The sequence below is a fragment of the Boleophthalmus pectinirostris genome, unplaced genomic scaffold (assembly GCF_026225935.1).
Source record: "Boleophthalmus pectinirostris isolate CB_2022bp ecotype Guang Dong unplaced genomic scaffold, ASM2622593v1 HiC_scaffold_19, whole genome shotgun sequence".
NCBI classification, from domain to species: domain Eukaryota; kingdom Metazoa; phylum Chordata; class Actinopteri; order Gobiiformes; family Gobiidae; genus Boleophthalmus; species Boleophthalmus pectinirostris.
In genome coordinates, this window is record NW_026571140.1 from 26,999,737 (window position 1) to 27,013,155 (window position 13,419).

At 37.8% G+C, this 13,419-nt stretch overlaps 1 protein-coding gene across 1 annotated transcript; it reads right to left on the minus strand.

The window, feature by feature from the left end:
* Positions 1 to 371: 371 nt before the first annotated feature.
* LOC110173028 (coiled-coil domain-containing protein 81) lies at positions 372 to 13,409 on the minus strand. The gene is made up of 16 exons (XM_055154980.1): positions 13,018 to 13,409; positions 12,744 to 12,805; positions 12,453 to 12,606; positions 12,119 to 12,303; positions 11,570 to 11,644; positions 10,778 to 10,931; positions 10,096 to 10,189; positions 9,008 to 9,095; positions 8,475 to 8,621; positions 7,287 to 7,385; positions 6,509 to 6,678; positions 5,964 to 6,042; positions 3,683 to 3,793; positions 2,489 to 2,598; positions 2,282 to 2,407; positions 372 to 1,027 (listed from the first exon to the last, which is right to left on the minus strand). The coding sequence occupies exons 1-16, from the start codon at positions 13,235 to 13,237 to the stop codon at positions 889 to 891; spliced, it is 2,013 nt and encodes a 670-aa protein (XP_055010955.1). The 5' UTR covers positions 13,238 to 13,409; the 3' UTR covers positions 372 to 888.
* Between the last annotated feature and the right edge of the window lie 10 nt (positions 13,410 to 13,419).

The following is a 13,419-nucleotide window of genomic DNA, read 5'->3' on the forward strand; positions in this document are numbered from 1 at the left end:
TTTTGTCCTTTTCAAAACCTGATTTCATCATCAGGTCAGTATCCATTATACAGTATGCAACATACGTTTAATTTAGTATAGTTATTGCACTGAGGGGAAAAAAATTTACAAATTACTCCCTTCCCTTACTTCCCTGTTTATTAAATAAATATTGTTGTCAGAGTCAATTTTACACCACATTTGGTTTTCACATTAAAACCCACAAGACCCATGACCTCAATTTGCTAAGTCTGTACTACTTCCTCAAATGTAAAGAGGTTTCAGTGGTAGTTATCAAAAACACTGTGCAGATGGTCACTGTTGAAACCATCTATATACTGCACCACATGCACCATCTCATGACCTTACAAAAACAAAATAGATAAAATGCATTTATTGACTCAACTTGTCATTTATTCGATTGATTCTATATTACACAAAATTAACTCTTGTGAGCTTTAAGCAATGCTAGAATGTTGTAACCTCATCAAAAACATCTGGAGTTGTGTTTTTTTCATTCACACGTTTGAGTAATCCTGCATTATTAGTCTGTTTACACTTCCTACATCTCCATTATGAAACAGTAGTTTCCAAGTTAACAGCTGTAGTTCAGTGGAGATGATGAGAAATGAAAATTCTAATTCAAAGTTATTCCAGTGAAGGTGTCTGGAGTGTAAAAACACAGGGGAGCACTTTCTGTCTTATCACATGGCATCACAATGTGGAATAAAGTGTTCTGTGTTTGACAGAAGAATCCAGCTTAAGTATGCAGGATTTGTGTGCTAAACATGTGTGTATGAAACAAAACACAACACCAGTTATGTTTCTGAGGAAACAACAATAAAACAGAGATCAAATAACTCTTGAACTGCAGATGAAACATATTTCTTGTATCAGTGGATTTTGTTTTTAAATTATGAACTGCGAGCCAGAGAGGTAGTGAGAGTCTCTCCAAATGTTGCTCTGTCCACAGTTGGAGGTCCTTCTCTTGCACTGGGCACAGCGCCTGTACTCCACCAGTTTGTCCACCAGCAGCTGACCAGCCGATCTGAACATGGGGTAAAAAAATTTAATATTAATTATGAGTTTAGAGCTGGGGTGTCCAGACTTTTTTCATGGAGGATCACATATTGAAACTTAGACCACATGGAGGGCTGATACTGTTGAATCAATGAAAAAAGTAGCCTTTATCTGATATATTAAAGTGTCTTCAGTGTAAGACCCTTAAAGGTGCACTATGTAACTTTTCGGTTTGGGATCCGTCAACTTTTTGTTTCTATGGAGATGTCACTGTTCTGCCTGGAATGTTCCACAGTATGACATTAAACAGTTCTACCTTGCAGTTATTCAATTACAGGTGGTTTTATAGCTCAAAAATACATAGAAAAACAGGTATTATGACTGTGAGTGGGGTTGCCTCTCCACAGATCTAATGTGTAACTTGAGGTTTTGGTTTCCATGAAGACCGAAAAGTTTACCATACTGTGACGCAGTCCATACAAAGAGATGACATTTCAGTGGAAAAAAGAACTCAATGACACAATGCACCTTTAATATCAGGTCTGTCTGTGGTTGGTTATAATGTTATTATAAGTTATAATGAAAGAGGATTTAAAACTTGAAATAAAAAATACTTCCTAGGATAATTTGGCCAGTTCACCAGAAAGCCTGAGAGCCACAGTTTCGATATCCCCAGACTTGCAAAGGACTGAACTTCTGAACTTTTTTTTTCTGTTTGTCTGCTTACGCCTTATAACTCAAATATCTCTATGGACTTGCAATGGACCAACACTTTTTCAGACCACATTTATTGACACTTTGCAGCTTAAGATTCCCTAGGGAAAGTACACAGTCTTCAGTAACTGTAAACATGCTCTGTTTGAGGCTTTTAGTCTTTAATCTGATCTTTATTTCAAAACAATGTGACCATAAAGAACTGATTTAGCTGGAACTACAACAGCTGAGATGATTTTTACTGTTAAACAAGTCTCTAAAATAACATTACAGTCTCAGGCTAGCGAGTCACTTTCACTTTTTTTGTTGAAAATCAAACACCTTAACAAGAATGTGTAAACTTGTACTGATCATAGGCTGCTGAAAAATGTTTAAATCACTTTTGTATTTTTTCTTGAGTTTTCAGATGATCTCAAAACCTTTTTGGCAGTGTTTTCTAATGTGTGCATTGTGTCGCTATGGTAACTGAACATTACGCCATACATGTACATACATGTATAACACCCCCAGTGTGATGTCACAGTATCAATATTGACAAAATCAGATTTGATGTGTTTGAGTCCCAGACCTCAGAAAGCACCTTTCCTCTTCCTCTCGCTGTTGTTTTAGCTTCACACTTTGGCTCCAGTCGTTCAACAGAGATCTGCTCAAGTCCTGCTTCTTTTCAAAGTGATTCACGCGATCCTGAATCAAACTGAAGAAATCAAAACAATTTATGAATCAACCTATATTTATTTTCTATTGTTAATATTTTTTCTTAAAGTATTTTACTGACCCAATTCGATTTTGTTTGAGGATTTCTCGCTCCTTCTCCACCTGTGCTTGATGCTCTTGAAGTCTGTTGTGCTTTCTTTGAGCAGCAGTGCTGAAATTTGCCTGAAAAAGCTACAAACACAATGAAAAAACATACGTAAACATTAAAGCTGTTTTTTTATCATTATCAATCATGTGTTACATAAAAACAAGATAATATGTAACTTAATGGAGGAATACCCCTGATACGGCAGCTCTGCAAACAGTAAGCTTCAGTAAGCATCAAAGCATACTGTTGGAGCTTTTGTCTTTGCCTATTTTTAGTTCTTTATCTTTGCTTAAATGTATTATTATTGTTTGGTTTTGTATTTTAAAGCAGCTTTGAGTGTCCTAAAAGTGCTATATAAAACTCATCTATTATTAGCTGTCTTGGCTTTAAATGTAAAATGTCTTGGAAAAAAGTGTTTTTCAATAATTCATGAATTATTAATTTGTTATAATAATTCAATTGTGTAAAGCCCACCCTTGACGTTGCTTCAGGTCTCTTATGATTAGTTTGCTTAGTTTTATTGACACTTTGCAATAACATCACGCTGGAGGGTTCTATATTTATGTATATGGCAGAATTTTCAAATGTTGGAAAGAGTGAAAGCCAGCACACTTAATATGAAACTGCACTGAATGAGTGACAGATCTTCTAATTGAAACGTTGTCAATCATTAAACAGTTTGAGAGTAAGTGTGTAGGCTTTATCTTGTTTTCTGTGTTCGCTGTAGTAGCCTAGCACCAGTGTTATGTGCAGAGCCACACTTGTTATGGAAGGTTCAAACATTACCATGGTGACACTATGCACACAAGCACTGCCAAATAAGTCTAGATAAGTCTCAAAACTCAAGAAAAAATACTAGATGCAACACATTTTCAGGAGCCTGAGATCTATATGAGTGTTCGTGGTCCTGTTTAGGTTGTTTGATTTTGAACAAAAAGGTGGTCCGGCTGTGTTAAAACAAAGCTGATATTAAAGTCTAACATAGTTTCAGACAGAGCAGTGCCTTTAGTTAGCTTCACACCCCCAGGGAAAGTTGACAACATCAGCTGCAAAGTATCAATTTAGTGGATCAGACAAATTGCCACCACATACAGGCTACAGGTTATTGGGTATATACTGGTATTGGGTAATGCAGTGATAATGGTGATATTGCGTAGTATAGCAGACCTCTTTAGCTTGTTTGCGGCTCTCGATGATACTGTCAGGATTTTCACCGCGTGTGAAGTGGAAGTAGTCGGGCAGACAAACAGGAAATCCAGTGCCCTTTTTGTCCCCAACCTACAAAACATGCCATGACATCCTTTCAAACAAAAATAACTTAAGTGTCAGTCATGGTACAGTGCTGTTTATAGTACGAGGATGTAACTGTACTTTGAACCCCAGTACACAGTGAGTTATGTTTAACAATATAAATGAAATACTTACTCGGTTACACTAATCTACTCACAACATCAGAATACATAAAAATAAGATTTGCTAGAAGTGAGGAGGGAGTAATGGAGTTAAGGAGGATACCATGGATTTTTATATTTTTTTTAATGGGATGACAACAATATTAAAAGTGATTTAATCAGAGGATGGTTCAAGTTCAGGGTTTTGGGAATAACATCAGTCTTTCCAGATTAAGGCCACACTTGGCCTGGTTTGGTCCTTGGTGCTTGTCCTATTCTAGTTCTGGTTTAGTCCTGGTTTAGTCCTGGTCTAGTCCAGGTTCAGTTCTGGGTTTAGTCTGAGTTTAGTCACAATCTGATATGGTGTGTGTTTGTATGTTTTTAATAGACAAATAGTGGGGGAAAAATACCAGGATCGTGTACAGTTGGTTAATAAGAACATTTTTATACCAAAATGATGAGGCTCATAGCAGCAGTCACAGAGAGAGGGGCCACATTATTCCAGTGGGATAAATTAATGGGAGCCAGGGTCAGTAGGAGCTGGAAGAGTCCACAAGTGAACTCCCTATTTGGCAAGTTAACTATGTTGATTTATATATACAGTGTATGATAAGGCCAAAAAGACTTAGGAAGATTCTTAAGATGAAAATGGACATAAGGTTAGTTAGGTATGAGTTACTGTAATGTAATGCAATGAAATAATATGTGTTGATGCAAATACTGTAAGAAGGAGCAGATTTTGTAAGCCTTTTGACTCAATAATCCAAAAGTCCCAGTGGCTATGTGGAGTTTGACATGTCCACTCTAAAAACATTACTAGAATGGAGAACTTTAAAATTACTATTGTGATTCAACTGATTATGATTCAACAAGGGGGAATTGCCCCTTGGATTGTGGAGCAAAGGATTGTTGTTGGAAAATCCATAACATAACTAACTGAACTCAGCCTAACTGAAGAGTAACCTATTTTAAATAGACAGATAACTTTATTTACAGACTCAGGGTCCAAAGCATACACAGAAGGACACACACCCGCAACCATATATAAACCCACCAGTACACACACACGCGCGCACACACACACACACACACACACACACACACACACACACACACACACACACACACACACACACACACACACACACACACACACACACACACATACATACAGTTATGTAAAGTCCAGTAGAATTAAAATACATATAACTGGCCCTTCCAACATTTCCAGATGTCAGAGGAATATTGGGAGTCGCTTTCCTTAATATCAGTCAAGCACATTATAATTCCATTTCTTGATTCATTTAACCTACACATAAATATATACATGAGGTTCCTCATTAGAGCCTGGAACGTGGGAATATTTGCAATGATAAACCAAGCACTTGCACTTTCCCACCTTGGAGTCTTTAGCAGTATTCTGAGAACATCATTATATGCAACCTTAATCTTATTCATCTTTGCTTTGCTATAATAAGATAGACAGACAGACAGACCTTGTATTGGTCACATTAGTAATTCTGGGAGTACCAGGTGCCACTGAGGAGCAGTAGTGGCTCATTGTATCCTTTGGCAAGACATTCACCCACCTTGCCTTGTAAATACCCCAGGACAGTTGTGGCTAAGGGCAGTTTACCACCACCAATGGGGAGTGAATGAATAATACAATGTAACATGATTTTATTGTCCAAAAAAAGCACTATGTGAGTCAAAAGAATTATTACAAAGACAGAAAATTCATGTAGTTGCCAGCCAATTTGAGATGGTTCAATTAAGATTTTTACGGCTGATTTAAATTATTATTTTTTTATTTCAAAATTAATTTAACCTGATTGACTGATTTGGCAAAAAACATATTTAGTCTTCAATTAGACTTAACCCAAAAGCTACAAGTAACCACAGTTTGGATTACATTATGAATCATTTCTCATTTGGAGAGCTTTTCTTTGGCTGGGATTTTAACCTGTGTGTTCCCTGCTGTGTGCGTGCTGTGTTGATAGTTTGGCGCACAGCAGAAGTTACTGTTAAAACATGGGTAGTTGCTGTAGTTTTCTTGCCTGAAAGTCCAAAGCTTTCTTGTAACGTGCTGTCATCTCTTGTTTCTGTTTGAGCTGCTGAGCCTTCACTGAAGCCAACCTAGACAACATGCATATGCGAGATAAACATAAACACACACATAAATATGGCTAATATACCCAAAGTTCTTTGTATTTTATTCACTCTCTCAGTGAAGACATTGTGTCCTTTTATTTTCTCACTTCAAAAACAATTGATTCTGTTACTGGTACATTTGGTGTAGTCAAGACAGAAATGTCAACTGAACATGTCATATTTTCCATAGAGTCAGAAATGTGAAGGAGAAAAAACATTGCTGACTAGTCAAGATCTCCTTAAATCATATTCAAAATCTAATATCTGTAATATAATCTAGATGGATCATGTCTTAATTCAAGTAACTTAAACTCATTAACGTATGTTTTTTTCAGTGTATGTATGTGTTAGCTTCATGCTGGTAATAGCTGTGGTGATGTATGCTCTTATATAATAATTTAAATTAGAAATTGCACATCCGTCCATAGTAGTATTTCCACACTGGACTCACTCTTGCAGTAGTTTTGCCTGCTCCAGACATTCGGACTTCACACAGTGGAGTTTTTTCTCTGTCTCGTGTTGTTGTTTTTGTTTGATCTGGGTTTGTAGCTCGTTCATGTATTGGTGCTGTTTGAACTTTGGAGCAGGAGTCACAGGCCGAGACGGAAAGATAAAAGAGCTCTGTGCACACAAAGATTTGATTCAGACCAAGATTTGCATCACATTATAGGTCCCTTATTACACAAAATGGATTCTTGTGAGCTTTAGAGCTGTAGAGGTGGATAATTCCAGTACTGAATTCTCCAAATGTTTCTAGTGAATGTGTAAAGAGTTCAAAAACACAGTGGAGCACTTCCCAAATATGCAGCATTTGTGTGTTAAACATGTGTAAATGAAACAAAATGCAACTCCAGGTATGTTTTTGATGAGGTAATGCAGTATAACATGGTTTAAATCTCACAAGAGTCAATTTTGTATATTAATAGGACCTAAGGAAAGATTGATTGATTGACCCAAAGCACTTTGCAGTTCATTATTCAGTCACTCCACATTCAGTGGTGGTAAGCTACTATTGTAGCCACAGCTGCCCTGGGGCAGACTGACGGAAGCGAGGCTGCCAATCTGCACCATCAGCCCCTCTGACCACCACCATCACTCACGCATACACCATTTTCATACTAGGCAATGTGGGTGAAGTGTCTTGCCTAAGGACACAACAACTGTTTTTTTTTTTTTTTTTTTTGCCACTGGCACCCCACTGAAAGACAGATGTGATTGATTGTACTCACAGGGCACTGAGGGGAGGACGCCCTGTCTCTCTTTGCCAACATTCTCAGATTAAAAGATGCAACACCTCTGGCATATTCACGCTGATCTGCAAGTTTAGCCTGTAACACAAATATGCATTTTGAGAGTTTTCATTGTAAGGGCAGATTAAAGATACCATTGCACATTAACAATATCATCTTGGAGACATTGTGGCGGTTTTTATTAGCCCATAAAACATTTCTTCATTTCAAAAAACAATTCAGGCATTTTTACAGGGTGTAATTTAAAGTTGTATTATTTTACTGCTGAAAAAAGAATGAGGCAGGATTACAGATCTGGCATCTAAACTCAGAAACACCCTTTAAACTTCGTAACCTTTTCAATATTTTGGTTTTCATTGGCAGAGTTGTTTGACATGATGGCAGCTGCTTCTGTCACTGGGAAAAATTCATTCTCAAGACCACATCAATCATGAGATCATATTACTTGAAAGAATCAGAGCAGTTTTATGAGGTCAAAGACAGAAGGGGAACAATGGGCCAACCACAAATTAAAGATTAATCATAAATTGACATTTATTAAATGTCCTATATTGAATTGAAAACAAAATTGACTCATGTGAGCTTTATGCCATGTTATAATGTTGTTAGCTAATCAAAAACATATCTAGAGTTGTGTTTCCTTTGACTTGACTTGATCTGTCTACATCTCCAAAGTTCAAAAGGCTCTGTTCCACCTTGTGATGTCATGAACCAACAGTTTTCAGGTTAACAGCTATATTTTACATTTTTAGTTGAGATAGGCGATTCCATGGCTAAAAGTATCAAAATTATACTAGCAAAGGTGTATATAATTTAAAAACACAGTGGAGCACTTCCTGTATTACCACAAGACATCACAAAGTGGAGCAGAGTAATTTTCCATTGGAAAGAAGAACTTAGCCTAAATATGCAGGGTTTGTGTGTTAAACAACAAAACACAGCTCCAGGTCTGTTTTGATGAGGAAACGACATAGTAACATAGATCACAAAATAGTGTATTATGGGCCTTTAATTCTGCAATTAATTTTCAACACAATAATAATTTCAGAAGCAATGTATGTGAAACTAGTTTGCAACATTTGTCAACAGAGGTAGAATACTACCAGTGGTGAATATATTATGATATATTGTGAGGTAGATTGCACTATAATAAAGAAAGCCATGCACCTGCTCTCTTTCATAGAAGAGTCTGTCCTGGTGCAGTGCCCTGAGCAGCAGCTCCTGCTCTTGGCTCCTCTCCTCTGCCTCATGCTGCTCACTCACAAACACTGGCACATTCCTGTGGGCTCTCTGCATGCACACGTAACACAGCTCCTGATCAACAATACACAAATACAGGACACATTATAGGCATGTTATACTTGTACACAGACCATATCAAAACTGAAACTAAACTGGGACAAAAACAGAACTGAACTGGACTTGAAATATCTAATGCCTAATGTCCAGTTATTGTAGGGGTGGGATGAGACACAGTTCCCATAATATCCCATAACATTTGATGACACACAAGATTGGATCCACAAGAACAAGATGATTTGTACTCAAACTTTTTCTTATTTATTTTACTTAATGACTATGTCTTCTCAAGAAATGTAACTCAGCAGGTTCACATGTGTGATCTCATCCTATCCCTTTCTGGGAAACTAGTATTTTTATTTATAAATTGAATTTGTTTTAGGGGCAAACTGCTTTGTCACCTGTCCAGCTCGGGTGTGTCCTGAGCAGTTCACACGAGGGGTAGACATTTTGGGAAGAGTCTCCGCTGGTGAGGTAAGGGGCCTGTGACTTGAACAGTACAAGTTTACACAATTTAATATTAGTCTCTTTTGTTTCGTTATCTCTTTCAATCGCTCTAGCATACTTTTACATGTGTGAATCACAATGAACTTTGTACCTGTTATATCATGCACTACTTATCTACAGCACGGTGCCTTAACATATTATCTTCACATCAAATGCCCTTAATATTCTGTTTATGCTCACTGCAGTGCTGTGAGGTCAAACTTGAATGGTATTGACAGATGTGGAATCTGGCTCAGTGAAACTTGTGCATCATTGATGGAGGTGCCCAGGGCCTGAGGGCAGAGACAATAGGAGACCCCCTCAGAGACCAGAGCCGCAAGCTGCAAACTGACCCCGTGCACCAGGCCACCTGTATATGTGTGTAAGGGCACTGCAAAACCATGGTATTCATTCAGATTATACGTTTGACGTTTGAGATAATTATACTGGTTTCTCAGATCTATTAATGTACTTTTTGGTTTCAAGCTGAATACTTGCCATTAGCTTTCATACTCTAGAAATTCTGCTGGAATGAAAAAGCATACGGCCTTGTTATACCAGTGAAATAATCTACGTCCATTGTGCAAATTTATTACAAACAACAACAAAACCAAGTTATAGAGATGCACTTTTGGCATAATGGCTGAGCTCCTCACTGTGAAAAGGTTTCGGGTTAGACTCCTGGGTCTTTCTCTACTGAGTTTGCTTGTTTCTCCATGTGTCTGGCTAGGTTTTCCTCCTTGCAAATGGGTTACAGTTCTGACCAAACCTATAGCTCAAGATCAGGGAGATGGGTCCCCGGGTGTCCAGTGCTCCTGACAGGTTGCCCCAGTCTTAAAGATGTGTCAGATGCAAAAGGCAAAATTCCCCATGGGGACAATAAAATATTTTAACTTCAACTCAAATCAAACTGATATGCTGCATTCGAGTTATTTTATTCTAACCAATGCACATACAGATACTGTGTAACCTTATTGCAGAAGTGTGCGTGCGCGTGTGATACTTGTGTCTCTCCACAGAAAGTGCTGGGTCCACTTCTCTTGTCTTGGCAGGCTGTGGAGTCCAGTGGGATTTCTGCTCTAACTGTTGGGAAATGTCTGTGAAGAAAGTGTTTTTCAAATGAATTATTATTCACTGTATTATTCATTGTATTTTGTAATGTACTGGTGATGTGTTTGGCAAATTGGGTGTAAAATGTTACACCCAGTTTCTAAGATGATTTTTCCAATGTTGTCAAGAACATGATGGAGTCTTTTATCCATTATCTTTATTAACAGTGTGTACAGATGTATGTATCTGTCAATGTAACTATATCTGGGAAAATTATATGCACAAAACTCCACCAATTGGGTCAAATGAGGACAAACTCTGGATAATGTTCACTTAGTCACAATGCTGATATTTCTAGAGACCTACAATCCCACATGTGTTTGAAACATGGGAAAATCAGTAGGTGGTTTTCTGCTTAAGAGGAGAACTGAGCCTAAATATGCAGGGGTTGTGTTTTAATTTAAGCATGTGTGAATGAATCAATACATAAACATTATAACATAGATCAGAAAACAGTGTAATATGGATCCTTTAACTCTGAGATAAATTAATTTAACCAATCACAGTGAATTGTGAACAAAGCAGTTGTACTTTTGCCTGGCCCATCTCAGTTAAAAATGCACTGATGTCTTCACCTGGATCATCAGACTGCTCAGGTGGTCCGTCATGGTCTGATGGTTGGGCATCAGGCTCTGGGGAGTGAACTGTGGGTAGAGTCCTGAAGTTCACAGTTTGTGTTTTTTGAAACTTGGATCCAACAGAGGTTAAAGACGCACTGCTCCCTGGTCTCTAAAAGGACAAAAAACTTAGAGATATTCATTCCTTATACTAATGATTATTATAGTTTTTTACAGGCTAGTCAAAAACCTCTCAAAGTAGACATTATTCATTCATGTTATAGTACTTGGTGGTGATAATTAATACTAGGCAATGTGGGGGAAGAGTCTTGCCTAAGGACACAACAATAGAACTTCTGTCTGAGCAGGAATCGAGTTTCAGTTAAGAGCTATTTTAACCAATGAGTTCCAGCCTGTTTGTCCACTTTCTGATAAAAGGGAACTATCAGTCTTATGTAAAATAATCTAGAGCAGTTTGTATGCCTCAAAAATACCTAAAAGAATCACAAAAATATTATAGGACTTTTATTTTAAGTCAGCTGGGACTTTTTTTTTTGCCTGTTTACAAGTTCCTAAAACTATTCTCAGTGAGTTATGCTTCTTTTTTGACATGGGAATTGTCAAAACCTAACAAATACTCAATCTGCTGTCTCTCAGGCCATCCCCAGGGACACATGCTATAGCTATTCTTATATTTACCCAAATAATTCAGACAGAATTTGAAATCTGACTTTCCTCTGTGTAAAGCTTGTTCCCACTACAACATTAGAATAAATAGAATAAATCAGACACCAGAGGCTTAATACTTACTTTTTTGAAAGCTAAGTGAAGGTTCCCAGTCGCGTCCATAGCATTTATGTATTCTTTACTGAACTTCATTTGTACCTGTAGATCAAATGTCATTACTCTGTCACAAAACTGACTCCTGTGAGCTTTAAGCCATGTTATAATGTTGTTGCTTCATCAAAAACATACCCAGGGCTATGTTTTGTTTCATTCACACATGTTTGAGTAATCCTTTATTATTAGTCTGTCTACATGATCAAAGCTCAAAATTCTCTGTTGTACCTTGTGATGTTATAAGTGGTAGTTTTCAAGTTAACAGCGACTTTTTACTTTTAGTTCAGAAGAGATTGGCAATTCCAGGGCTGAAATGATCCAAATGATTCTAGTGAAGGTGTATGGAGTTTAAAAACACAGTGGAACATTTCCACACAAGGTGGGCAAGGTTTGTGTGTTAAACAACAAAACACAACTGCAGGTATGTTAATGATGAGGAAACAACATTATAACAAAGACCAGAAAATAGTGTAATATGGGCACTTTAATCTATATAAGTATAATGTGGTTGGTTGGTACCTTGTTGTTTTTAAAGGAGAGAACTCCAATTCCCCCGAATGGTAACAACACGTTCTGTTGTGATGCTAAAGTCCTGACGAGGAGCAGGAGAACTTCTCTGATACAGCTCGCCACATGGTCGCGACTGAACGCTGTCTCTTTGGCCAAAGTCGTGAAGTTTAGAGGCACTACAGGCAGGTGGGTAGCTGTCCAAAAACCACATGGATAATGATTCATTTCTGTGTATTTTTTAGCCTAACATGACAAATAAATTGATTCTAATCAATAATAGCACTAGAATTTAAAAAAAATTTAAAAATGTTCTCATTCAACAAAAAACATTCCAAACTCTCACCAACAGCCAAGGGTCTGGCTTGTTTTAAACCCAGTGAATGGACAAGTTTCCCAGACAAGATGAAGATGGGTCTATAGATAGTGGTGGACTGGAGTCCCAGGTCGAGCTTCTGCTGGGAAAAGGTGAAGGTCCCCAATCCATCCACATGGACGCCCTGAAATACAGAATATGTGCAAGTAAAGAGCTTCAATATTCTGCTTCTTATTTTTGATTTAAGGGTTATCCATAGGTACGTAGCTTTGAAATAATAAAAAATATATATATTGGTACCAACTATTTCGCAGTTCCTACCTTTAATAATGCCATCTGACTTTCAATGTAAGCAGAAACATCAGCCCAGATATTTTCAATGTCTGAAAACAATACACACAGTGAGATTCAGGTAAAACTCTCTTGTTAAGCCACTTTCATCACTTCTCAGATGTTACGTTAATGACATTTTGAGTTACGCTCTATCATGGAGATCCAAAAAGACGCATTCTGCCTGGTCCCAACGAGAACTTAAGAAGATAATTAAACATGGGCATAAACAAGACCCTAATAAACAGGACTGTTCATGACGCACCGTTTGCTGAGAGCTCAGAGAGAGTAGATAAAGTGCGCGTGTCCGCTCCTGTCGCCAGCCGTAGGATATCAATCATTTTGTTGCACTGGTTTTGGCAGAGAGGTAAATCCGGTCTTTGGGTCTCGGTTGTCGCGGCGCCGTTGCCCCGGTGATCCTGTACCCCTGCTGTGAGCGCGTGCACACAGCCGCGTGCCAACGGATCAAAGACACGAGACATCATAAAATAATGATTTAAATCATCATCATTAAGCTTTCCATGTATATGTTTAGCAGAAAATCAATATAATATCAATATAAGCAAAGAAAATATAGGTAAGACTGGAAGAGTATGATGGAGACGTTCACATAGTTGCCCAAACATGTCATGGTCTATTTGTTTCAAGATCCTGCGATCTGGTTATT